Source organism: Nycticebus coucang, chromosome 14 (assembly GCF_027406575.1).
Source record: "Nycticebus coucang isolate mNycCou1 chromosome 14, mNycCou1.pri, whole genome shotgun sequence".
Taxonomy (NCBI): Eukaryota; Metazoa; Chordata; class Mammalia; order Primates; family Lorisidae; genus Nycticebus; species Nycticebus coucang.
Genome location: NC_069793.1, coordinates 32,076,864 through 32,104,183, shown reverse-complemented (window position 1 = coordinate 32,104,183; position 27,320 = coordinate 32,076,864). Strand labels below are relative to the sequence as shown.

At 41.5% G+C, this 27,320-nt stretch overlaps 1 protein-coding gene across 1 annotated transcript; it reads left to right on the top strand.

The window, feature by feature from the left end:
* The first annotated feature begins 4,825 nt into the window (after nt 1–4,825).
* On the top strand, nt 4,826–26,416 carry PRRG4 (proline rich and Gla domain 4). Its single transcript, XM_053562923.1, has 6 exons — nt 4,826–5,551; nt 6,307–6,419; nt 13,743–13,906; nt 15,468–15,516; nt 17,106–17,238; nt 24,594–26,416. Exons 2-6 carry the CDS (start codon nt 6,317–6,319, stop codon nt 24,826–24,828), a joined length of 684 nt encoding a protein of 227 aa, XP_053418898.1. The 5' UTR covers nt 4,826–5,551; nt 6,307–6,316; the 3' UTR covers nt 24,829–26,416.
* The last annotated feature ends 904 nt before the right edge of the window (nt 26,417–27,320 follow it).

Below are 27,320 nucleotides of genomic sequence, written 5' to 3'. Positions count from 1 at the left end.
TAGAATTAATGATAGCTGTCAAAAAGTTTCCTTAGAGTGCTTTAAACAAATGTTTAAAATAAAATGTTTCCCAATTTGTTAAATCTGAAAATACCTACACAGAGATATATAATCAATCTTGAATAGTGAGAATTCTTTCTCTTTTTTAAGAGACAGGACTATGGGGGTAGGGTAGTGGGTCTTCCTATGTTGCCCAAGCTAGCCTAAAACTCCGAGGCTCTGGCAATCTTCCTGCCTTAGCCTTCTGAGTAACTGAGATGACAGGCACACACCACTGTGCCCAGTTAACAATATAAATCTTTCATTTCCCACTTGCTGACTTTACTGGGATAAATTTTAAAAGCAAACATTTGATACTGAAATGTCAAGGCTAAAATGTCACAGAAACATCAAGTTCAGTAAAGTTGTATCTCCTGCTCCGAGTTGTCTAATGATACAGTCATTGGTGTGTCTTTAAGGATGTGGCTAAGAGCCTCCCGGCTGCAACTTTAACATTTCCTATCACAGTCCTTGAATCAATCCTCATGCCCACACAGTTAAGTGAGTATTCATTTCATTCCTGAATTCACTCAGTTAAGTGGGTGGGTATGTGCTCAAACAGAGACAAATTATCACATTAATCTGAGTCCATTAATCTCATTGCTCTGATTTTTTTAAATTTCCTTTGAAATTAAACAATTCTTTCCCAACTGCCCTTCATTGTTTGACAATAACTCAAAAAAAAAAAAAAAGTACTAGAAGGAGTTAAGAACAAGAGTACTATTTGACCAATGATTGTTCATTTACTTCTTCATACTTTAATATCCTCCCCGTACAATGAGAATCATAATATCTGCTCTATAGATAGCCAGAATAAGAGAAATACTATGATCTGTGAGAACACTTAAAATGCTTTGGAAGAAAGGCATAAGAATATTGAAACCTAAAAACAAAAAGAATATTGTAACCTTTTCTTTTTTTTTTTTTTTTTTTTGAGACAGAATTTCACTTGTCGCCCTTGGTAGAGTACTGTGGCGTCATAGCTCACAACAACGTCAAACTCCTGGGCTCAAGCAATTCTCTTGCCTCAGCCTTCCAAGTAGCTTAGACTACAGGTGCCCGACACAATGCCCAGCTATTTTTAGAGATGAGGTCTCGCTCTGGTTCAGGCTGGTCTTGAAACCTGTGAGCTCAGGCAATCCACTTGTCTCAGCTTCCCAGAGTGCTGGGATTACGGGCATGAACCACTGCACCCGGCTCTGTAACTTCTTCTTTTTTTTTTTTTTTTGTGACAGTCTCACTTTGTCACCCTGAATAGAATGCCATGGTGTCATATCTTGCAGCAACTTCAAACTCTTGAACTTGAGCAATCCTCTTGTCTCAGCCTCTCCAGTAGCTGGGACTACAGGCACCTGCCACTACATCTGGCTAGTTTTTCTATTTTTAGTAGAGATGGGGTCTCACTCCTGTTCAGGCTGGTCTCAAACTCCTGAGCTCAAGCAGTCCACCCACCTTGTCCTTCCAGAGTGCTAGGATTACAGGCATGAGCCACGAGGCCCAGCCAAGAACACTGTAACTTTAAAAAGCAAATCATCAGCAGGCAGGGTGGCTGGCTAATGGCCTGTAATCCTAGCACTCTGGGAAGCTGAGAAGGGTGGATTGCTTGAGTTCACAGGTTTGAGACCACACTGAGCATGAGCCAGACCCTGTCTCTACTAAAATGAGCTATGAGCTGTGATGCCACGGCACTCTACTCAGGGTGACAGCTTGAGACCCTGTCTCAAAATAAATAAATAAATAAAATCGTACAAAATAAGATAACGAATACAAATAAATAACAGAAGAAATCATTAATCTTGGACACTGTTGTTACTGGCTATTCTCTTTTTTCTCTTTGCCATCTAACCTCAAAATATCTTGCAGTTCCATAGTGACTAAAGTTTGTGTGCATACTGCCAAATGCTGTAATATTCTTTAGGACCTAATATTATAGGGAAACATGCAATGATGAAATTCACCCTTGAGAAACACACTTTCATTTTTCTATCCACCTCTCAGTCTATAAACTCTGATATTTAAAGTAAGCACAAAGCCTCATTTGTTTTGGTCCTAATGTCCAGATATGTGGGTGGGTTCATTCTACCAAGGAATGTCACAGAAGCTCACAACTGCTGATTCTATAGCTTGAGGCATCTGACCATTTCCCACTTGCCAAAATAATATGAAGCACTTTTTCCACCTGAAAATAAATTGCTTTCACCCAACGAAAATGTACCGACAATGGGCGGCGCCTGTGGCTCAGCGGGTAGGGCGCCGGTCCCATATGCCGGAGGTGGCGGGTTCAAACTCAGCCCCGGCCAAATTAAAAAAAAAAAAAAAAAAGAAAATGTACCGACAATGTATGAACAACACAGAAGGTTCTCTGCTGGGTACTGTGGAGAATGTGAAGTTGAGTAAGCAGTCCTTGCCCTTGATAAGAACTTTATAGGCCTACCCTCAGATACAGATTATAGCCAGATTAAGTTCTCTTGCAGAACAGAGGCTGTGGTATTTTCTCCCTATCCCCAAGGCTTAGTGCTTAGGTTGACTAAATGAATAAATGGAAGAATGGGTATTCTAGTGAAGATTGCTGCCTGTTATTGTGTGCAATCACAACAAATCATTTCTAGCTTCTACACAGTCTGATTCTATAATTGCTTAAGTAAGAAGGAGAGAAGATAGCTCCATCATAGAAACAGGTTAGACCACAAAGTGGACAAACAAAAAGTGAAGAGGACGAAACCAGAAGGGAAAAGGAAAAGCACTGTGTAGAAGGAATCAGTGGAAACAAAAAATTCTGCAGAAAACTTAGGAAGAATTCAGTAGATTCTCAATAATCAGAATAAAAGAGACAGGATGGCTTTCTTCCTTTCTTTCTTTGGGATGCCATCCCATTCTCTTGTTCCTTTTTCTCCTTCCCCTCATCTTCCCTTCTCTTCCTCCCTGTTCTCTGCTCTCTTCTCTCTTATCTCTTCCCCCCTCTCTTCCTTTTCTCTACGGTATAATAAACTTATCCTTTTATGTTTAAAAAAAAAAGAATAGGGCAGTGCCTGTGGCTCAACAGAGTAGGGCGCCAGCCCCATATGCCAGAGGTGGCAGGTTCAAACCCAGCCCCAACCAAAAACTGCAACAACAACAAAAAAAAATTAAAAGAATAAAAATTAAAAAAAAAAAAATAAAAGACAATAGCCTTTATAGGGACCAAAAAAAATTTGGTGAGAATTTAATTAGTCAAAGATAAGAAAGGGGAAAAAAATGTTTCCTTTGGCCTCTAGCAAAGGCTAAAAGGGTGGAACCTTAAATACATTCCAAAGAATCGTTAAGTATGTTATTTGAACAAGGAAGAATGTGAACCTCACCTAACATAGGTCCTCTGTTCACCTGCTACTTTCATTACTTGAGGAATCAGTTCTCAAACTCATTGATCTCAAGACCTCTCTACATGCTTTAACATTATTATTATTATTATTTTTGAGACAGAGCCTCACGCTGTCACCCTGGGTAGAGTGCCCTTGCATCACAGCTCACAGCAACCTCCAGTTCCTGGGCTCAAGCGATTGTCCTGCCTCTGCCTCCCAAGTAGTTGGGACTACAGGCGCCCGCCACAATGTCCAGCTTGCAGCCCTCATTGTTGTTTGGTGGGCCACGGCTGGATTCGAACCCGCCAGCTCAGGTGTATGTGGCTGGCTCCTTAGCCGCTTGAGCCACAGGTGCCGAGGCATGCTTTAACATTATTAAGGGTGCTAAAAAGCTTTTACTTATATGAATTTATCTAACGGTATCGACCATATAACTTTATAACATTAATCCTGAGCAATTTTCAAAATATTTCAAATCAAGACAACAAAGTGTACTTTTTTGTTTTGTTTTGTTTTTTGGCCGGGGTGAGGTCGCCACTTCCAGTATATGGGGCCCGCGCCCTACTCCTTGAGCCACAGGCGCCACCCCAAAGTGTACTTTTTTATTGTGTCTACATTCACCTGAGAAAAAATTCAAAATATCAAAAATAATTATTTATTTGAGAATAATGAGGTTCTGGCTATGCCGGTAGATATTAACAAAGCTAATAAAAGTACAGAAGTTCTGAAAACCAGCGAATTTTATTTATCTCTATAAATCTACAGAAATTTCTATAAAATGTACATAATGACACTTTACATCTACTACCATGGAAAACACTAGAAAATACAAACCGGCACACACAGGTATTCTATTAATTAGGAGACAAAGTGATGATGTCATTCACGTCAAAAAGCCCCTGGAAATTTCCACAGTACACTCTTGAGAGAATGAAAGTGAAAAAACAAATCATGTTTTGTTATCATGATGCAAATAGTTTTGACCTGTAGACCCCTTGAAAAGATCCTGAAGACATCACAAACCTGCAGGACCACCACTGGAGAACCAATGTCACCGATTAAGTTTAAGATCATTTCTCGTTTCATCTTACTATTAAAATGCATTTTCTTTTTTTTTTTTTTGTAGAGACAGAGTCTCACTTTATGGCCCTCGGTAGAGTGCCGTGGCCTCACACGGCTCACAGCAACCTCCAACTCTTGGGCTTAAGCGATTCTCTTGCCTCAGCCTCCCGAGGAGCTGGGACTACAGGCGCCCGCCACAACGCCCGGCTATTTTTTGGTTGCAGTTTGGCCGGGGACGGGTTTGAACCCGCCACTCTCGGTTGTATGGGGCCAGCGCCTTACCGACTGAGCCACAGGCGCCGCCCCTTAAAATGCATTTTCTTCCGGAGGCTGAGGCAAGAGAGTCGCCTGAGCCCAGGAGCTGGAGGTTGCTGTGAGCTGTGACGCCACTACAATCTACCGAGGGCGATAAAGTGAAACTCTGTCTCTACAAAAAATAACTAAATAAATGAATTAATTTAATTAATTAATGCATTTTTCTCTGCCCGGACCACTCTTTGAGAACAGCTGGCGTGGAGTAGCCCCGGGACGCCTACCTAGCCTGGAGGAACCCAAAGCGAAAAGTCCCGGCCGCGCCGAGGCGAAGTTAGTGCTGAGAACTGAAACGTTCCCGGGATCGGTAGAGAATCGCCCGGTCTAGAGACGACTCGGAAACCGGCCACCAGCGCCGCCGAGGCGGGGCCGGACCTGGCAGCGGGCGGCGGGTTCGCGCAGGGCTCGGGGCAGAGGCGGCGGCGGCGGAGCCTGGCAGCGCGGACTCCGCGAAACGCCCGAGCGCCCGCCCGTTCCCGCCGCGGGGAGGCCGGCCCCGGGAGGAGGAGCGCGGCCAGGTGCGCCAGGTGGCCGCCCCCGCCTTTCCTCACAGCTGCGTCTGCGGCCTCCCGGGAGCGACGCCGGACTCGCGTCGCGCGTGTCCCCCGGGTTCCTCTCTGCCGACCGCTGGCTTTTCCTCGGTCTGTGCACGGGGGCCACCCCCGCCCTGCGGAGAGCGAGGCCCAGAGCGTCGTCGAGGTTTGGGGGGCGCTGGAGACCGAGGGCCTGGCGACCGCAGGAACCACACCCAAACGGGAGTCCGGCCCGGGCACGGCTGGAACATGTCCCAAGGGACACAGGTACGGGGCCTGGCGGCGGGGCAGGGGCTATTCCGAGGGGGCGCGGACGCCGACTGATCGCGTTTGCGCGCAAAGCTGAGAGTCCCGGGGCGCCGTCAGCCCTCGGCAGGGTCCTGGGGCGCGGCTTCTGTCCCCGGCGGTCTCTGGGGGTCCCTTTTTGGGCACGTGTCGGCGCTAGCGACCGAAACCGCGCGCGGGGCGCTTTCGCGCGGTGGTTCTGAGTGCAACAGGTCAGTGATTCAGTCCCCACAGCAATTAAGCTGCTGAGCCAGGGGCCTTTTTGACGAGTTTCATTTCTTTCTTTCTCTCTCTCTTTTTTGAGACAGAGCCTCAAGCTGTCACCCTGGGTAGAGTGCTTGAGGCATCACAGCTCACAGCAACCTCCAACTCCTGGGCTTAAGCGATTCACTTGCCTCAGCCTCCCGAGTAGCTGGGACTACAGGCGCCCGTCACAACGCCCGGCTATTTTTTGGTTGTAGTTGTCATTGTTGTTTGGCAGGCCCGGGCCGGATTCGAACCCACCAACTCTGGTGTATGTGGCTTGCGCCTTAGCCGCTTGAGCTACAGGCGCCAAGCCTCCTTGCTTTCCTTTCTTCCTTTTTTTCTGTTTCCTTTCTTTTTTCTTTTCTTTTCTTTTCTTTTCTTTCTTTACTTTCTTTCCTTTGTTTCTCTTTCTCTCTCTCTTTCCTTTCTCTTTCTTTCTTCCTTCTTTCAATTCTTTTGTTTTTAATTGTTAGTTTTAATTTGTTTGACAGTTGCCAGACTATGTTTACAATTCTGGCTCTACTCAGCCACCTGCCCATGATTACCTTGGCATTTCCTCATTGCACGAGAAGTCCAAAGGATTCTAAGCATGTAGCAGAAGAAGGTAAGCATGGCTTCAGTTTCAGAAAAAAACTCTTCTAGAAAGTGGAGCCACATATTACAGATCTCAAATGGAAAAATGTAATATTTGAAATTACATGCCCTCAATCTTCAATGTACTAAAATATCCTTTAGTTTACTTTGTGGTTTATTTGGTAGTGTTGTGGTATTTTTTGTTCAATTTATACAATTTTACGTGTTTCTTTTGATAAATATATATCAGGCCTGGTTTGTGGTTAACTGGAAAAGCTGTTTAGATTTCTGAAAATCAGAGAGTGACATTTTTCCAGATGAAAGTGTGTGGTTATTATAATGAGCATAATTGTTCTTTCTGGAAGTATGGACAGGAATTCCAGATTCTAGTCTGTACTTGCTGTGTGAGCCTGGGCAGGGTACTTAATAGCTTTGGGCTTGAATGTCTTCATCTATACAGTGATGGGGTTGGGATGTAAAATGATCTCTGAGGTCCTTTTTGACTTTCTAATGTCTGGTTGTCTAGAGGGAAGCAGATAGTTAAAAGAATAGATTTGGAACTTGCTAACTTAGAAGTCCACAGCTTTCAGCTTTTAGGTCATAAACAGATTGGGTCCTGTCTATATTTTAAAAGTGTAACCTGGTAAAACCAGAAAAGAAAAAAAAATGGCCTCTGACTCTCAGTATCCTTCTACTTGTCCAGTCATTTGTTTACCCATCCAGTGCCAGCACTTTGGATCTACTTCCTCACACTTTCCTGTCCCTTATCCCTTCTCATCAGATGCTACTTTCAGTTCATTTTCATTTGGGAAGGATCAGTTACACTAATACTCCTGACTGACTTATTAATGATTAATACAGCTAACTCTGTGTGTGTACTGTGTGTGTACTCTGTGTGTGTGTGTGTTTAAGATAGGATAGTACCTTCACCCAAAGGAATCAAATTCTTTTTTTGTAGAGACAGAGTCTCACTTTATCGCCCTTGGTAGAGTGCCATGGCGTCATACAGCTCACAGCAACCTCCAACTCCTGGGTTTAGGCGATTCTCTTGCCTCAGCCTCCTGAGTAGCTGAGACTACAGGCGCACCACAATACCTGGCTATTTTTTTGTTGCAGTTTGGCCGGGGCTGGGTTTGAACTCACCACCCTCGGTATGTGGGGCCAGTGCCCTACCTACTGAGCCACAGGCACCGCCCAGGAATCCAATTCTGATGACAGAATTCTAGGCAACTGAATAGGCTAGCTAGTGGGGTAAGAAGAGATTATGGAAGGAGATCCTTCTTGGTACCTCCCAAGTTGCTCTATATATGTAAGTTCACCCATGTATAGGGTTGTACCTAAAAGGTTCCATACTAAATAGGATCAGATACTCCTTCCCAGAATGATTGTTAGTGTATTCATTCATTCATGTGATACAGGCCTAAAAGACACTCTCAAGGACATCACAAACTATGGAAAGAAATTTAGAATTCATACTTGAGTATGGAGGGCTGGAGATGTTTGTGGGAAATGTAAATGAGAGGCCTATGCATTTGAAAAGCCAACTTGTTCAGTTAGTAGCCACTTTATGAACATTTACTATGTGCCCTATGCTAAGTGCTAGATATGTAGAAATGAAAGACTGTAATTCCTGATCTGGAGGACCTCTTCATCTGGTGGAGAAGGCAGGGTATAAACACATAATCTCTATAAGCTGTATAACGCAAGTAGGAACAGAGAACTCTGAGAGCAGAGGGAAGGGCAAGTAGCAGTAACTATGCCTCGGTAGAGTTGTATGGCATAGAAGCCAATCCTTTCCAGCTGCAAATGGGATATTATAAATGTACATATGAAAAGTAACTGGAAAAGGGGGACTTCCAGCTAAATTCTGGTAAAGCCTGAGAGTAGAATAACTTAAAAAGAGCTTATTTAGACACGGTGGAGAGGGCAGTGCCTGTGGCTCAGTGGGTAGGGCGCCAGCCCTGGCCAAACTGCAACAAAAAAATAGCCAGGCATTCTGGTGGGCGGCTGAGGCAAGACAATCGCCTAAGCTCAGGAGTTGGAGGTTGCTGTGAGGCCATGGCACTCTACCGAGGACGATAAAGTGAGACTCTGTCTCTATAAAAAAAAGAAAATGTGGAGAGAGAGAATAGAATGGAATATCTGGGTTAGTAGACTTACGTAACAGTGGAACACAGGGAAACTCTCTCTTATGATAGTCTAATGAAAAAGAGAAGGGCAGAAAATCTAAGGAAGAGGACCAATGCATCTCCCAGCAGTGATGAAGGGAAAAATATAAGTTCTTGCTGAAAGCCAAGGATGCTCCAGGGACAGGGAAGTTTGATCCTTTTTAGGATTACTTAGAATCCAAATAACATATGTCAGTATTTCTTAGGATATTCATAAGAGATGCAGAGAAAAAGTTGACCTTAGGGTGGCGCCTGTGGCTCAGTCGGTAAGGCGCCGGCCCCATATACCGAGGGTGACGGGTTCAAACCCAGCCCCGGCCAAACTGCAACCGAAAAATAGCCGGGTGTTGTGGCGGGCGCCTGTAGTCCCAGCTACTCGGGAGGCTGAGGCAAGAGAATCACTTAAGCCTGGGAGTTGGAGGTTGCTGTGAGCTGTGTGAGGCCACGGCACTCTACTGAGGGCCATAAAGTGAGACTCTGTCTCTACAAAAAAAAAAAAAAAGAAAAGAAAAAGTTGACCTAGCACTGAAGGTTAAAGCTAAATTCAGCCTTAGAACAGAATCAGAATTTTCACACTCAGGGAAGGGTAAGCAACAGCCCCTAGGAGGCACATTTAATACAGTATTAATCATACTATTATGATTAGTTGTAAATGTAATATTTGTGATACTGGCATAAATGTTATTTCAGGAAAAACAAAAATGTTCGTGGATTTCATTTACTTATTTAGTTTTTTGAGCCAGAGTTTCACTTTGTTGCCTTTGGTTGAGTGCTATGGCATCATAGCTCACAGCAACCTCACACCCTTGGGCTTAAGTGATCCTCTTGCCTTAGCTTCCTGAGTAGCTAGGACTACAAGTGCCTGCCACAACACCTGGCTATTTTTAGAGACAGGGGTCTCACTCTAGCTCATGCTGGTCTGGAACCCCTGAGCTTAGTCAGTTCACCTACCTCAGCCTCCCAGAGTGCTAGGATTATAGGTGTGAACCACCATGCCCAGCCTGTTTGTGGCTTTTAAAATATTTTCCTCTGTAAGTTAAAATTAACTTTTTTTAATCTCATGGAGGGATATATTTTATAACTCAAACAATCTGCTTGAACAGAAGACTGTCAATGAGAAATTTGACACTGCTTTTTTTTTTAGCAGTGGAAATGGAAAGATACTGGACATATCTGAGAAGGAGCAATAAAGAGGCAGATTTCTAATTCTCCATTCTGAAATTAGATTTCATGTAGTATATATAGCTAATTTAGGCAGGCTATGGGTTGCTTCATCTCTGGTTTCGTACTTTAAATCTTTGTCAAGCTGAGAAACACCAGACTATATCTGTTAATTGCTTCAATTGGTAGACTTGTGGTCCAAGAGTTTCTTCCTATTATAGGACACCTGAGTTTGTTCTTCATTCGGTAATTTTTTTGAGCAGACATCAACATCCCTGCTTTAATGGAGCTTCTCTTCTAGTGAGGAAAATAGAGTGGTAACAAATAATTAAGTAAAGCATATAGAACATCAGATGGTGATGAGTGCTATGAAGAAAAGCAGAATATAGGCAGTGTGCGCCAGAGATGGATAGATAGCAATGGGGGTTCAAGGTAACATTGAACCAAATCCTGGAGGAAGTGAAAGGGGGCAAACTCAAACTGAAAGAAAAAAGTTTTATTCAGTGGAAATAACAAGTACAAAAGCAGGCAAGAACCAGGTGTGTTGGAAGCCAGTGTAGCTACAACAGAGTATAACAGAATATACAAGGGCAGGTGAAGATGGAATCAGAGGCTTTGAAGCAGATCACCAGAACAAATGTGACCTTGTAAGCCATTGTAAGGACTTTGCCTTTTACTCTGCAGGAGGTCGAATTGCTATGAGGAGGTTTTAAAAAGGCAAAATAGCAAAAAGCAGGAACAAAGTCTGACTTCTTAAAGGATGTCTTTGGCTGTTAGGTCAAAAACAGACTGTAGAGGAGAACAAAGGAACCGCTTGAAAGGCCGTTGCTGGAATCCCTGTGAGGGGAGATGGAGGCTTGGAAAATCTTTCTATCTCCATTTGGTGGTAGCATAAAATTTACAGAGGACAAAGGAGGAAAAATCACCGAGGGCCCCTCCATCCACCTTTTAGAATACCTCTTAAAACAACTACAGTATCATCAATTATCCCTTTCCAGCTTCCCCCTTGGTTTAAATGGCCTAAATCCACTATTTTTCCCTTCCCTTCCCTTTCTTTTATTTATTTTGAGACACAGAATGCCATGTGTTTTTATTCTCTGTACTGCCCAGAGTAGAATGCCATGGCATCATCATAGCTCACAGCAGCCTCAAACTCTTGGGCTCAAGCAATCCTCTTGCCTCAGCCTTCCAAGTAGCTGGAACTACGTTGCTTGCCATGACATCCAGCTAGTTTTTCTGTTTTAGTAGAGACAGGGTCTTGCTCTTGCTGAGGCTGGTCTCGAATTTCTGAGCCCAAGTAATCTACCAGCCTTAGCCTTTCAAAGTGGAGAATTTGCTATTTATTGTTATATAGATACTGTAGTGCTGGCCGTAAAAAATATAATGTGAACCACATAATGAATTAAATTTTTTCTAATAGCCACATTTTTTAAGTAAAAAAAAGATGAAATTCATTTAAATAATATATTTAATTTAGCCCAATATTCAAAATATCATTTTTATTTTTTAATATTTATTTATTTATTTATTGAGACAGTCTCCCTCTGTCACCCTAGTAAAGTGCCTTGGCATCACAGCTGACAGCAACCTAAAACTCTTTGGCTCAAGCGATTCTCTTGCTTCAGCCTCCCAAGTAGCTGGGACTACAGGTGCCTGCCACAACGCCCGGCTATTTTTTCTTTTTTGCAGTTGTCATTGTTGTTCTAACCCGCCAGCTTCAGTGTATGTGGCCTGTACTCTAACCACAGAGCCACAGGTGCCGAGCCCAAAATATCATTTTTAAATATAAGCAATATAAAACTTTATTGAGCCATTTTTTTCCATACTAAGTCTTTGGAATCCTGTGTTGTGTTTTACTCTTAACAGTATGTCTCTCAATTTAGACTAAACACATTTCAAGTTCTTAATAGCCATATGTGGCTAGTGGCTTCTATGCTAGACAAAACAGCTGTAGTAGATTCAGACCCTGGAAAGATAATTTGTAGAAAAAAATACCTTGGACAAAAAGTGACTATTCTCAAAGGAGTAAGAATAAATGCTGAACCTAAGGTCATTCACAAATCAATTTATATTAGCTACCCAGACTATGGTCTTTTATAAGCAGTTTTTGAATTGTCTACTTTAATATATTCTTCTTTTTCTTCCTTTAATAATGGTTAGCAATGAGAAGTCACTATACTTTTTTTTTTTTTTTTTTTGGTAGAGACAGAGTCTCACTTTATTGCCCTTGGTAGTGCCATGGTGTCACACACCTCACAGCAACCTCCAACTCCTGGGCTTAGGCAATTCTTTTGCCTCAGCCTCCTGAATAGCGGGGACTACAGGCACCCGCCACAACGCCCTGCTATTTTTTTGTTGCAGTTCGGCCAGAGCCGGGTTTGAACCCACCACCCTCGGTATATGGGGCTGGTACCCTACCCACTGAGCCACAGGCACTGCCCTGAGAAGTCACTCTCTTTTTTTTTTTTTTCTGAGACAGAGTCTCAAGCTGTCACCCTAGGTAGTGCTGTTGCATCATAGCTCACAGCAACCTCCAACTCTTGGGCTCAAGTGATCCTCTTGCCTCAGTTTTTCGATTTTTAGTAGAGATGGGGGGTCTTGCTTTTTGCTCAAGCTGGTCTTGAACCCGTGAGCTCAAGCTATCCCCTGCCTTGGCCTCCCAGTGTACTAGGGTTATAGGTGTGAACCACCACCCCAGGCCTTACTTTTAAATTCTTTTAAGCATTGTTTTTTTTTCTTGTTTTTTTTTTTTTGAGGCAGAGTCTCACTCTGCTGCTGAGGCTAGAGTATGGTGGTGTCAGCCTAGCTTACAGCAACCTCAAAGTATGGTGGTGTCAGCCTAGCTTACAGCAACCTCAAATTCCTGTGTTCAAGCCATCCTCCTGCCTCTGCCTCCTAAGTAGCTGGAACTATAGGTGCCTGCTACAATGCCCAGCTAATTTTTCAATTTTTTTGGTAGAGATGGGGTATCGTTCTTGCTCAGGCTGGTCTTGAACTCCTCAGCTCAAGCAGTCCTCCTGGCTCAACCTCCCAGAGTGCTAGGTTTGCAGGCCTGAGCCACCTTGCCCAGCCTCTTTTAAACTTTTGATGTAGTTCTCAGAGAATTTCTGAAGTCTAGTCTTGGTAATGTGATCTGGCACAAAATCACTTAAGCTTTGTTTGCGTTACACCAGAACATGTTTAAAGTTTGTGAGTTTTGAAAATACTACCATGGAGGCATACTTTCCAACCTGTGCTTCATCCTATTAAGTTTATCATTTACCTTCCCAGCAAATAGAGAGAGAATCTCATAACTCATTATGGACACATATTTGGTGTATGGGGTAGAGGGAGCTGCTCCTTTGAAAGAAGGGAATAAATGTCTTTTAATTAATCTTATAATTAATTTATAATTTTATGAACTTAGAAGTTTAGAATTTTGTAAGATTTAGTATAAACTGTAATGTAACAATTTTAATATGAAAGTATTCATTTATAATTTTAAAACTTAATGAGGTATTAGTATTTAGTTCAATTGCCAGTTTTACAAGTGAGGAAATGGCAGCCCAGAAAATATAAGTGATTTATCCCAGGATAAACAGCTGATAGATTAAGCCAAATTAAAACCAAGAATCCCTGTCTTTTAACTCTAAGGCCACTGCTCTGTCCATTACATCTCACTAATTTTTCTCCGTAGAGATAATAGGGAATTAATTCTTTAGAAATAAGATAGTCTGCGCTATCATTTATTGGTAAAAATAATTGGAAGGAAAGATGATGTTTAAATAATTTTCATTTATACAACTAATTTTGGGCACAGTCAACTCAAATATTTTCTGGAATTATGCTAATATTTATATTTCATATTTACTGGAAATTATCTTTATTGATGTTATTAATATTTTTTGGTCAGATTTCAAAGCTGTACAAGAAAATTTGGTGTAATTTAACCATATCAAGAAAACTATTCACTTGTTCCATAATTGAAACAGGAATTCTGTGCCTTATATTTATCAATGTTTGAAATCTTTTTTATTTCTTACTAGTCTTTACATCAAAAGAAGAAGCAAACTTTTTCATACATAGACGCCTCCTATATAATAGATTTGATTTGGAGCTCTTTACTCCTGGTGACCTAGAAAGAGAGTGCAATGAAGAACTTTGTAATTATGAGGAAGCCAGAGAGATTTTTGTGGATGAAGATAAAACGGTAATTTGGTTGATTGTTAAATGGCTGGCAACTTATTAAATTATGCTTAAGAAAGTGGCACTTTCCTTTATTAGAGATTTTATTTTAAACAAAATCAAGGGTGTACATCTGTTATCTTTTCCTACTTCCTTAAAATGCTAATTAACCTATTTAGACTTGGTTTATTACCTGGATTTATAGTAATTAGCAAATTATTGACTGTTGCGATTTTGTGTGTTTAATGTTTATTATATTCAAATAGTCATGGGGCAGAGTGAATTAAACTTAGAGATATTATTTGAGTTAGTGCTCTAACTTAGACTTCAATCATTTATGACTATAAGCTATTTCTCCTATGGTGACTTTACCTTTGTTTGATTACTTATATTTACATTTCAAGAATTTATTTACAATCTACTAAGTGCCAGGTGCTCTGCTATGTTGAGGATACAAAATATATAGCCCCTATATTCAGGAGTTTATTTTTATAAATAAACTCTATCGATATAATTTAAGGGAAAAAAATTTAGAAGTTTTCTTTGAAAATAAAATTAAATACTATCTGTTAATCTTGATAAGGTACAAAATAGCACAATACCTGTTATAATCTGGCATATTATTAAAAAATGTTTGGTGAACTAAATTCCTTACTTCAATAGATTAAATAACCACAGCTCCCTTTTCCTTTTTCTTTTTTTTTTTTTTAATTAAATCATAGCTGTGTACATTGATATAATCATGGGGCATCATTCACTAGCTTCACAGACCGTTTACCAAGTTTCACATATACCCTTGTAAGATGCACCGCTGGTGTAATCCCATCCCTTTTCCTTTTTCTAAGAGTCCCATTTCACTCTTTGATCAATAATAACCTCTCCCAGGGGTCCTTCAAATGCAGGTGGTTTCAGAACCTATTCCTTGGTTCTTCCATAATTGTGCCCAGGCTCCCATTCCATGCAAGTATGCCACATCTACTAAAGAGGAAAAACAAACTATATACTTTGTATTTCTGCCTTTTGGGATTTCATTCTTTTTTTCACAGATCCATTTTCTAATTTTATCATAGTTCTTTAAAATCCACTTCTGTTCTCTCAAGTAACACTGAACTTAAATTGTCTCAGGGATGTCCTCCAAAATTAATAAATACCTTTCAATAAAATCTCCCAAGACAGACTGAGGGCCTACTTAGTATAGGTGATGATGGCTCCACAGCCTCAACTTCTTCCTTTGGTACTTTCACCTACTCTCTAATGCAATAATTTTCTCTTATGCTTGAGAAGGGGCTCCAGTTAGGTGAAGGAAGAATAGCAGGACACAGAAGTAGAAAGATGGGACTGATGGTAATCCCTTGACTAGTTAAAAAGAGGGCAGAGACAGTGATGGGTATTAGTAAGTTTTTTAAAATTTCCTCTCCATAATAATTTCCTTAGGTCGTGCTTTAATTAGAGTGAGTCATGCCCTCCAACTTGAATGAACTTGTCTCCTATGTGTGGCATATGCTAAGAGTTTATCTCCCCTAGTCAAGGTCATTGGGACCAAACAAATTGATAATGAATAAATGGAAAATTTACCTTTTTCTTAGATGACGTTTTGGCAGGAATATTCGATAAAAGGACCAACCACAAAATCAGGTAAAGCAAGAATTGATAAAATCTAATGTTTTTCTTGACTTCTGTACTTCTTAGTTTTATTGTTTGAGTTTGGTTGTTGTTCAGCATACATACCTTATAAATCCCAGAAAGATTTCTCAATTATACACTGGGCTATCTAAGACAGAGAAGGCTATATTCATCTATTTACACACTGAAAATCAAGTTTGGTGAGATACTAGAGAAATGAGATAATAGGCTTAAAGCTGTTTAAACAACTCAGCTAAGTCAAGACTTGCACAGAATAAAAGTAGGATTCTATTAGTTTCAATTACTGAACTAGTTTAACGTTTTTCCCTCTTTACCATACAAGTGAATGGGAATACTTACGCTAGGTAAATTAAGATTGTTGAATAGAATTAAGTAACTTCTGGAGAGGAAAGATACCTTATCTTACCTGTATTGATAAACTACAGCTGCTTTTTAGTTGGGTGTTTATTTTTTGCCAGCTATTCGTTCATTCCTCACAGACAGGTCTCCCTATAGGAGATAATATTGCAGTTACCCTGAGTTGCTTAATAAATGTATCATTGTGGTTAAGTACCAAAATGTGTCTAGTTGAGCAAAGAATATGTTTATCCCATTTAGTGTTGAATATTATCCATTTAATATGATCTATTTAAAATAAATAGAAGATGGGCGGCGCCTGTGGCTCAGGGAGTAGTGTGCTGCCACATACGCCGAGGGTGGCAGGATCAGGCCCTGGCCCGCCCAAACTGCAACAACAAAAAATTTAAAAAATAAATAAATAAAAAAGCTTTAAAAAATTAAGAATAAATAAATAAAACAATAAATAACCGGCTTGGCGCCTATGGTTCAAGCAGCTAAGGCGCCAGCCACATACACCTGAGCTAGTGGGTTGGAATCCAGCCCAGGCCTGCAAACAATAATGGCAGCTGCAACTAAAAAATAGCCGGGCGTTGTGGCGGGCGCCTATGGTCCCAGCTACTTGGGAGGTGGAGACAGGAGTCTGGTTTGAAACCAGGAGTTGGAGTTTGCTGTGAGCTGTGATGCTATGGCCCTCTACCCAGGGTGACAGCTTGAGGCTCTGTCTCCAAAAAAAAAAAGAAGAAGAAATGAATAACCATAACTAGAGCTTTTAGAAGTATCATTCAAATTTTTTTCAGCTAGATTCTTTGGTGCAAAGACTTTTAAAGAAATCAGTGTCAATCATTAAATGTGTTTAGACTCTGTGTAGACCCAGTATTAAATTTGTTGAAGTCATGGGTGGCGCCTGTGGCTCAGTGAGTAGGGCACTGGCCCCATATACCAAGGGTGGCAGGTTCGAACCTGGCCCTGACCAAACTGCAACAAAACAATAGGTGGGTATTGTGGCAGATGCCTGTAGTCCCAGCTACTTGGGAGGCTGAGGCAAGAGAATCGCATAAGCCCAAGACCTGGAGGCTGCTGTGAGCTGTGATGCTACAGCACTCTACCAAGGGCGACAAAGTAAGGCTCTGTCTCTAAAAAAAAAAAAAAAAGAAAATTTGTTGAAGTCACAAATGACGCTGTACAGTTATATTTATGTTATATTAAATTATATTTATGTTATTTTAATGATTTCTCTTAAGATGGTAACAGAGAGAAAATCGATGTTATGGGCCTTCTTACTGGATTAATTGCTGCTGGAGTATTTTTGGTTATTTTTGGACTACTTGGTTACTATCTTTGTATCACTAAGTGTAATAGGCAACGACATCCAGGGTAAGTACCAAGTAAAGATATTTAATTCACTGTTCTATATTTCTTATTTTTAAATGGATCAAGCAAATGACTGCCTATTTTTTTAATTTTTATTTTATAATAGTTTTAAATATACAAGGAAGTTGCAAAAGAGTTTCATATATCCTTCACCCAGTTTCCCATATTTTTACCATCTTACATTACCATGGTAGATTCATCAAAGTTAAGAAAATAACATGGTAGGGCAGTGCCCGTAGCTCAATGGGTAGGGTGCCAGCCATATACATTGAGGGTGACGGGTTCGAGCCCCGCCCAGGCCAGCTAAACAACAGTGACAACTACAACAAAAGAATAGCCTGTCATTGTGGTGGGCGTCTGTAGTCCCAGCTACTTGGGAGGCTGAGGCAAGAGACTTGCTTAAGCCCAAGAGTTTGAGATTGCTGTGAGCTGTGATGCTACTGCACTCTACTGAGGATGACATAGTGAGACTCTGTCTCAAAACAAAAAAGAAAAGAACATGGTACATAACTATGAACTAAACTCCAGGCCTTACTAAGATTTCATCCATTTTCCCATCAGTGTCCTCTTTCTGCTCCAGGATCCAGTCAAGACCACGTTACATTTAGTTATCACGTCTTCCCAGGTTCCTCTAGTCTGTGACAATTGTTTGTTCATCTAATTTGGCATTTATATAAATAACCTAATGATGCTACTTCTAAGGTTCTTCAAAAGAATACAAGAAGTTTCACATATGTCAGCTCAAGTTTTCAGTATTTCCTTCTTAAGCAGATACCAGTGTCTCCACATTATTTCCAGAGGCAAGAAGTCCTGTAGTTTTTACTCTGAGTCACAGAGTTAACAGATCTATGCTATGTGGCTACCTAAATAGAAACTGTGTATCTAGCTTTTTTTTTTTTTTTTTTTTTTGCAGTTTTTGGCCGGGGCTGGGTTTGAACCCACCACCTCCGGCATACGGGGCTGGCACCCTACTCCTTTGAGCCACAGGCGCCACCCCTGGCTTTTTTTTTAAGACATAGTCTCACTTTGGGCCCTCTTTTAGAGTGCCATGGCATCATATCTCACAGCAACCTCAAACTCTTAGGCTCAAGCAATTCTCTTGTCTCATCCTGCCAAGTAGCTGGGACTACAGGCGCCCTCCACAACACCCAACTATTTTTAGAGATGGGGTCTTGCTCTAGCTCAAGCTGGTCTCAAACCTGTGAGCTCAGGCAGTCCTCCCGCCTCGGCCTCCCAGAGTGCTGGGATTACCGGCATGAGGCACTGCACCCGGCCTGTCTGGCTTTTTAATTCAACTATTTTTATTGATACTTTAAACAAAAAAATAATAAAATGATTACCAATTGAGGATAATAGCACACTAATAAAGCTTCATAAAGGCCACAATTGTTTGCATAATAAAAGTTCAGCATCCTTATTAAAATAAAAGTGCTAATTATCTTCCCGTTAACTGTGGATGCATAGGTAGGTGTAAAAATAACTATATATTTTTTAAAAAGCACCAGGTGCTGAATAGGATATTAGAAATTGATGTTTATGTATTCCTTTTGTTTGTTTATTTATTTTTTGTTTTTTGAGACAGAGTCTTACTGTGTGCCCTAGGTAGAGTGCCATGACATCCTCAAACTCTGGGGCTTAAGTGATCCCCTTCCCTCAGCCTCCTGAGTAGCTGGGGTTGTAGGTGCCCCGCACAATGCCCAGCTAATTTTTCTATTTTTTTTTTTTTAGCAGAGATGGACAGGGGTTCTTGCTCAGGTGGTCTGTCTCCAACTCCTGAGCTCAAGGGATCCACCCACTTCGGACTCCTAGAGTGCTAAGATTACAGGTGTAAGCTGATCACCAGGCTTGATGTTTATATATTCCTAATCACACTTTCAAATTCTGTGAACTAACTCAAGATAGTGACCAAGTGTACTTTGTTATGATAAACAGTCATTTGATTTATATTTTCAGCAAAATGGGCAGTGTTTTTGTATTTTTCCAATTGAATAGAAAGTATTCTTCTTTATCATATATATTAAAATCTTCGTTTTCTCAAGAATAGCTTTTTATTTTATTTTATTTTATTTTGAGACAGAGTCTAAAGTTGTCACGCTGGGTAGAATGCCATGGCATCATAGCTCACAGCAACCTCCAACTCAGGCTCAAGCTATCCTCTTGCCTCAGTTTTTCTATTTTTGTAGAGACAGGCTCTCGCTCTGGCTCAGGTTGGTCTTGAACTCGTGAGCTCAGGCAATCCACCTGAGCAAACAAACAAACACTCCCTCTGAGAGTGCTAGGATTATAGGCGTGAGCTACCACACCCGTCTAGGAATAGCTTTCAACTCATATCAAGTAAAATTTAAATTCTACAAAACAACTGGCCTGTTACTCTTCAAAAATGTCCATGTTGGGCGGCGCCTGTGGCTGAAGGAGTAGGGCGCCGGTCCCATATGCTGGAGGTGGCGGGTTCAAACCTAGCCCCGGCCAAAAACCACAAAAAAAAAAAAAAGTCCATGTCATAAAAGACAAAGGCTAAGAAACTATTCCAAATTAAAGTAGATAACATGATAATTAATGCAATATCCTGGACTGTATCCCAGACCAGAAAAATAAATTGCTACAAAGGAAAGTTTGGGGGCGAATTTGAATATGGACTAAATATTAAATAATAGTATCGAACCTGTGTTAAATTGCCTGAATTTGAAAAATATCTGAAGATCTTTTCAAAATACTTACTTACAAAAGGGTTCTAAAATTCTATTGGCAGTCACTGTTTAAAAAAAAAAAAAAAAGGGGCGGCGCCTGTGGCTCAGTGAGTAGGGCGCCGGCTCCATATGCCCAGGGTGGTGGGTTCAAACCCAGCCCTGGCCAAACTGCAACAACAACAAAAAAAAATAGCCGGGCGTTGTGACGGGCACCTGTAGTCCCAGCTGCTCGGGAGGCTGAGGCAAGAGAATCACATAAGCCCAAGAGCTGGAGGTTGCTGTGAGCTGTGTGACGCCACGGTACTCTACTGAGGGCAGTAAAGTGAGACTCTGTCTCTACAAAAAAATAAATAAAAAAAAAAATAACTAGGCTCAGCACCTGTGGCTCAAGCAGTTAAGGCACCAGCCACATAGGGTTCGAATCCAGCCCAGGCCCACCAAACAACAATGACAGCTACAACCAAAAATAGCCTGGTGTTGTGGTGGGCACCTATAGTCCCAGCTACTTGGGAGGCGGAGGCAGGAGAATTGCTTGAGCCCAGGAGTTTGAGGTTGCTGTGAGCTGTGATGTCACAGCACTCTACCCAGGGCAACAGCCTGAAGCTGTGTTTCAAAAATAAATAAAGAAATAAAATAAAAATAAATCAAGAAATAGGCAAAATTAAGCAGGGCCCGTGGCTCAGTGAGTAGGGCACCGGCCCCATAGACCGCGGGTGGCCAAACTGCAACAAAAAAATAGCCAGGCGTTGTGGCTCAGGAGGCTGAGGCAAGAGAATTGCCTAAACCCAAGAGTTGAAACAAGAGAATCGCCTAAGCCCAAGAGCTGGAGGTTGCTGAGAGCTGTGACACCACAGCACTCTTCTGAGGGTGACAAAGTGAGACTCTGTCTCTAAAAACAAAAAATAGGCAAAATTAGTATTTGGAGAATATTTTTGCTTTTTATTTTCCCTTCTCCACCCGTCACAGTGTTCTGCAAAAGATAATACATGTCTGCATGTTTAATAATTTCTGTCAAGGTCTGTGATAACCCAGCCATTACTCAGTGCCTTCATGCTTGACCTTTTTTTCTGTCTTCTCTCCTGCTTTTCTTCATTTTTCTACTTTTCTGTACTACGGTGTCTTCTCCCTCACACCTTCTTGTCCCGTGAAACATTCCTAGCTTCTTCCCTGCATGAGGTTAGAGCAGAGTTCAAAGACATGGGCCGGGGCTGGGTGCAGTGGTTCACGCCTATAATCCCTGCACTTTGGGAGGCCAAGGCAGGAGGATCACTTGAGGACAGGAGTTTGAGTCCAGCCTGGGCAACATGATGAGATCTCCTCTCTACAAAAAATAAAAAATTAACTGGTCATGAAGTGCCTCTCGTCCCACCTACTTGGGAGCCCAGCCTGAATGATAAGATGAGATGCTGTCTCTAAAAAAAAAGAAAAAGGCTCAGCACCCATAGCTCAGTGGTTAGGGTGCTGGCCACATGCACCGGGGCTGGTAAACAACAATGACAACTACAAAAAAAAATAGCCAAGCATGTGGCAGGTGTCTATAGTCTCAGCTACTTGGGAGTCTGAGGCAAGAGAATCACTTAAGCCCAAGAGTTCGAGGTTGTTGTGAGCTGTGATGCCATGAAGAGTTCGAGGTTGTTGTGAGCTGTGATGCCATGGCACTCTACTGAGGGCAACATAGTGAGACTCTGTCTTAAAAAAAAAAAAGTAGGGCGGCGCCTGTGGCTCAGTCGGTAAGGCGCCGGCCCCATATACCGAGAGTGGTGGGTTCAAACCTGGCCCCGGCCAAACTGCAACCAAAAAATAGCCGGGCATTGTGGTGGGCGCCTGTAGTCCCGGCTACTTGGGAGGCTGAGGGAAGAGAATCGCTTAAGGCCAAGAGCTGGAGGTTGCTGTGAGCTGTGTGAGGCCATGCCACTCTACCGAGGGCCATAAAGTGAGACTCTGTCTCTACAAAAAAAAAAAAAAGTAAAGTGGTACCATAATTATAGCATGTCTTCTTGTATGTTGTTGTAAAATTTAAAAGCCTGGATATCTCTTATTTTAAAAGTAAAATTAGGGCGGCGCCTGTGGCTCAGTCGGTAAGGCGCCGGCCCCATATACCGAGGGTGGCGGGTTCAAACCCGGCCCCGGCCAAACCGCAACCAAAAAATAGCCGGGCGTTGTGGCAGGCGCCTGTAGTCCCAGCTACTCGGGAGGCTGAGGCAAGAGAATCGCTTAAGCCCAGGAGTTGGAGGTTGCTGTGAGCTGTGTGAGGCCACGGCACTCTACCGAGGGCCATAAAGTGAGACTCTGTCTCTACAAAAAAAAAAAAAATAAAATAAAAGTAAAATTAGTTATACTTAGTGTTTGTTCAGTGTAATGCTGTGTAGATCACATCATTTTTGACCTCCTTAGTCTCACTTTGATCCTCACAGCAACTTTTTGAGTTTTAGGTGACATTTCAAACTAGGTTTACTAGACATTCTCTTATGTCAGCATTAACTTTAAACACTTAACTAAAATACTTTTCATTTATTGTCTCAAGAAATCCTCTTTTTTGGCAGTTTTTGGCCAGGGCCGGGTTTGAACCCGCCACCTCCGGCATATGGGACCAGTGCCCTACTCCTTTGAGCCACAGGTGCCACCCTCAAGAAATCCTTTTAACAGAGTTATTTGTTTTCTTTCTATATTTTGTAAGTCTGAAAGTGAGAGGAGGGGAAGGGAATATTTGAAAAGAAAATAAAAAATAAGATCATTGTCAGAAATGCTTGCCTTCATTCCTCTGTAAAAACATGCCAAGAAAAGGAAAACAAGGGCGGCGCCTGTAGCTGAGTGGGTAGGGCGCCAGCCCCATATTCCGAAAGTGGCAGGTTCAAACCCGGCTCCCGCCAAACTGCAACAAAAAAATAGCCAGGCGTTGTGGGGTGCCTGTAGTCCCAGCTACTTGGAGGCTAAAGCAAGAGAATCACCTAAGCCCTGGAGTTGAAGGTTGCTGTGAGCTGTAAGCTGTGACTTCACAGCACTCTACCAAGGGCAATAAAATGAGACTCTTTTCTCAAAAAAAAAAAGGAAAACAAGATTTTTTCATCTCTTCATTCTTATATTTTGTGGAGGAAAACTGGCCTAATATGCCATTGCAAATTTGAGGTATTACTAGTATGTGCTTTCTGATTCCAGTCATGTAGGGTGTATGATGTGTAAGAAAACACTGTGTGAGGGCGGCACCTGTGGCTCAGTGAGTAGGGCGCCAGCCCCATATGCCGAGGGTGGCGGGTTCAAACCCAGCCCCGGCCAAACTGCAACCAAAAAATAGCTGGGCGTTGTGGCGGGCGCCTGTAGTCCCAGCTGCTCGGGAGGCTGAGGCAAGAGAATCGTGTAAGCCCAAGAGTTAAGAGGTTGCTGTGAGCCGTGTGACGCCACGGCACTCTACCCGAGGGCGGTACAGTGAGACTCTGTCTCTACAAAAAAAAAAAAAAAACACTGTGTGGATATTTGTTAGCTGATATAATTATTACATTGTCTCTATATATTAAATTTTGAATGTCATCATGGGAAAATTTATTTGTTGGAATAAAATACCTATTTCTACTGTTCCCCATTAGTAGAATGATGGGGAACAAATAGAACTTTTTGATGGGGAACAAATAGAACTTTTCATCACAAGCTAATGAATGTGACAAGTGACTGCCTACCACAAATACATTCCAGATTTCTTATCTACTGGTTTAAATTATTGTTTGTAATTCCCAAGTGAAAAGGGAAAAGCATAGATTTAAAACATGAGGCTTATGTTACATTTCAACTTTCCTTGGCTAACAAGGTTTTATGAAAATGGTAGAACTTGAACTAAGCCATATTTTTTTTTAAAAATTGTAGGGTTTAGATCAGGAGAGGGAGCAGGAAGACAGTACTTCAAGAAAAGGAACAATACCAGTGAAAGCACAGAGAAAATCCTGAGAATTCACTGCATAAAGAAGCCGCCTTGGAAAGAGCAGAGAGCTATAAAAAACAAGGCAAGGCCAGAATAAGGGAGGCTTTGAAATACAGGAGTTAGAACTTAATTCAGTGGGAAGTAGGCTGCAGTTCGACCTTTGCAGAGAAGAGTGACATGAAGGAGGTACTATTGTTTAGGAAGGTTTGACCAGGCAGCAGGACTGCAGGAGGGAACAGAACCAGCATCAGCTGTCGTGATTATTTCTGTGGCATCTGTTTCCTTGGCTTGGAGTTGAGCCATTTTTCAGCAAGTCTGAGATTTGGTTTTTGATCTTACTTTGAGAAAGCTCTAATTCAGGATTGGGTGAAAAAGAAATTCATGCATTTTGAATGAATTGTTACAATCATGAGCCAGACACTGCAAGAAGTTTTCTATACAATATCTTACTAAATCCACACAAAACATCTCTGTTGAGGTAGTTATTGTTAACCCCACTTAGAGAAGAGGTAACTAAGCTAGGTAACTGACCTTTTGTCATATAGCTATGAAATGACAGGATCACGGTTCAAATTCATGTCTGACTTCAAAGCTGTTGATCTTTCCACTATATCTAAACTGTCAGAGTCTGTGAGTAAAATAAAACTGTTTGCAAATTGTGGTTAGTATTTATCAAAATAGTCAGTTGGGTTTTTTAAATATTACCATCTTACCCCAAAAAGGCTTCCTTTCCTAGACCTGAATGCTGTCTGTCTGTTTAGTTCTTCAGCCGTCTACATAAGAAGGGGCAGGCACCCTCCCTCCATCATTTTCAGAAGACCTGAAGAGGCTGTCTTGTCTCCATCACCACCTTCTGTAGAAGACACAGGATTACCTTCTTATGAACAAGCAGTGGCACTAACCAGAAAACAAAGTGTTTCACCACCACCGCCATATCCTGGGCCAGCAAAAGGATTTAGGGTATTTAAAAAGTCTATGTCTCTCCCGTCCCACTAAGTCCACCTTGCCATCTTAGCACAAGAAATTCATGTTATTTGAATGGTCGGTTCTCCCTGAACCAAAAAGACATGTCTGTTCAGTTCTTTAGGACAAACTACAAAGAATAAAGGAGGAATGAACACATGTACTGCACCACAGATGTTACTGTCTGCAACTTGGACCTGAACTTAATCATTATCAGCTTGATAAGAGACTTTGACTCCATATCCTTGCAGTTAAGAAAAAAGCACTTTTGGGAGGCGCCTGTGGCTCAAGGAGTAGGGCGCTGGTCCCATATGCTGGAGGTGGTGGGTTCAAACCCAGCCCTGGCCAAAAAAAGAAAAAAGCACTTTTTAATAATTTTTTTCATGATCCAAAAATATCTTTGTTATAGATAACGTAGAATTAGTAAAACTATTTGTGTCCTTTGTATAAATATAGATAAAGGTTGTGGATTTCTAGTATTGAATATTTAAAAAGTAAGAATTTCGAATCATTGGGTGGCGCCTCTGGCTCAGTGAGTAGGGCGCCGGCCCCATATGCCGAGGGTGGCGGGTTCAAACCCAGCCCCGGCCAAACTGCAACAACAACAAAAAAATAGCCGGGCGTTATGGCGGGCACCTGTAGTCCCAGCTGCTCGGGAGGCTGAGGCAAGAGAATTGCGTAAGCCCAAGAGTTAGAGGTTGCTGTGAGCCGTGTGACGCCACGGCACTCTACCCGAGGGCAGTACAGTGAAACTCTGTCTCTACAAAAAAAGAAAAAAAAAAAAAGATTATCCATAGCTAGGCGTTGTGGTGGGCAACTGTAATCCCAGCTACTTGGGAGGGTGAGGCAAGAGAATCACTTAAGCCCAAGAGGCAAGAGAATCACTTAAGCCCAAGAGTTTGAGGTTGCTGTGAGCTGTGATGCAACAGCACTCTACTGAGAGTAACATAGTGAGATTCTGTCTCAAAAAAAAAAAATTTATCCAAAGTCGTGGTATTGGAACCACTCTTTCGTACGATTTCTTTTTGGTTGAAAATATGACACAGAATTTAACATTTCAATATCAATCTGTGACCTTAATATAATCACTTGGTTTTATATTTTAAATTAATTACATAGTACTTACCAGATTTTATATGCTTTAGTTCTTAATTCTTGCCATCAGTTAGGTTTCATTATAGGGAGTAGGGTGAGTAGTTTTCATTTTTTTTTTTTTTTTTTGAGACTCTGTTGCCCTAAGTAGAGTGCAATAGCATCATCATAGCTTATTGCAAGCTTAATCTCCTAGGCTCTAGTAATCCTGCTGCCTCAGCTCCTGAGCAACAGGGACTACAGTTGCACACTACTATACCTGACTAATTTTTTCTATTTTTGGTAGAGATAGGATCTTGCTCTTACTCAGGCTGGTCTCAAACTCCTAACCTTAAACAGTCATCTCACTTTGACCTTCCAAAGTTCTAAGATTATAGGTGCAAGCAAGTGTACCCAGCCTAATAGTTTTCCTTTAAAAAAAAAAAGTTGTGGGTGGCGCCTGTGGCTCAGTGAGTAGGGCGCCGGCCCCATATGCCGAGGGTGGTGGGTTCAGGCCCAGCCCGGGCCAAAAACTGCAACAAAAAAATAGCCGGGCGTTGTGGCGGGCGCCTGTAGTCCCAGCTGCTCGGGAGGCTGAGGCAAGAGAATCACGTAAGCCCAAGAGTTGGAGGTTGCTGTGAGCCGTGTGACGCCATGGCACTCTACCCAAGGGCGGTACAGTGAGACTCTGTCTCTACAAAAAAAAAAAAGTTGTTTTTTTTTTTGAAAAAAAATAATTTTTTTTATTTTTGAAAAAAAAATAGTATTTTTATTCAACTAAAAATAGTTCTTCAGACAGCATGGGGTTATAATGGAAAGGCTATGTAAGGGTTGTTACACTATCAAATAAATAAATAGGCCTTAGATCTGAGAGTGACTAGAACTTGATAAAGTTGCCCATGTTACTGATGAGTAGATATTCCCATCTTCACTGCTAAATTATCTACATATATATCTATAACTACATGTGATTATTTATCTTGAAAATTGTTGACCTTCATAAATAATAGTTTGAGAATCTGGAAAAAGTAGTTTACTTTTTTGCTATTAAAATAATATTGATTAAAGTTACCAGAAACTCTTTACATCTCTTAATACGTCTAAACAAGAAAAACACCATAAGGAATCATTTTAACTCATTCTTTGTCTATTCTTATAATCATATATATAACTAGTTTTCCTTAAGAATGTAGGAGAGGACGGCACATGTGGCTCAAAGGGGTAGGGCACTGGCCCCATATGCCAGAGGTGGCGGGTTCAAACCCAGCCCTGTCCAAAACTGCAAAAAAAAAAAAAAAGTAGGAGAGTATAAGCTATAAACTTCTGAAGTATGTATGCACAAATTTATGTGGGTGAGCATGTATATATATGTGAATTTATTTCCTCTCTGCAGGAGCTAGGAGCTCAAGAAATAACATTTCTGAAAAATAGAATAGAAAATTCTGTTACGTTTT

What these genes read in the sequence shown, in the direction of transcription:
- PRRG4 (XM_053562923.1), top strand. Translation starts at nt 6,317, where the DNA reads ATGTTTACAATTCTGGCTCTACTCAGCCACCTGCCCATGATTACCTTG. An exon ending in TTGTGGATGAAGATAAAACG is followed by an intron (nt 13,907 to 15,467) that starts GTAATTTGGTTG and finishes CCTTTTTCTTAG; the next exon opens with ATGACGTTTTGGCAGGAATA. An exon ending in AGGACCAACCACAAAATCAG is followed by an intron (nt 15,517 to 17,105) that starts GTAAAGCAAGAA and finishes ATTTCTCTTAAG; the next exon opens with ATGGTAACAGAGAGAAAATC.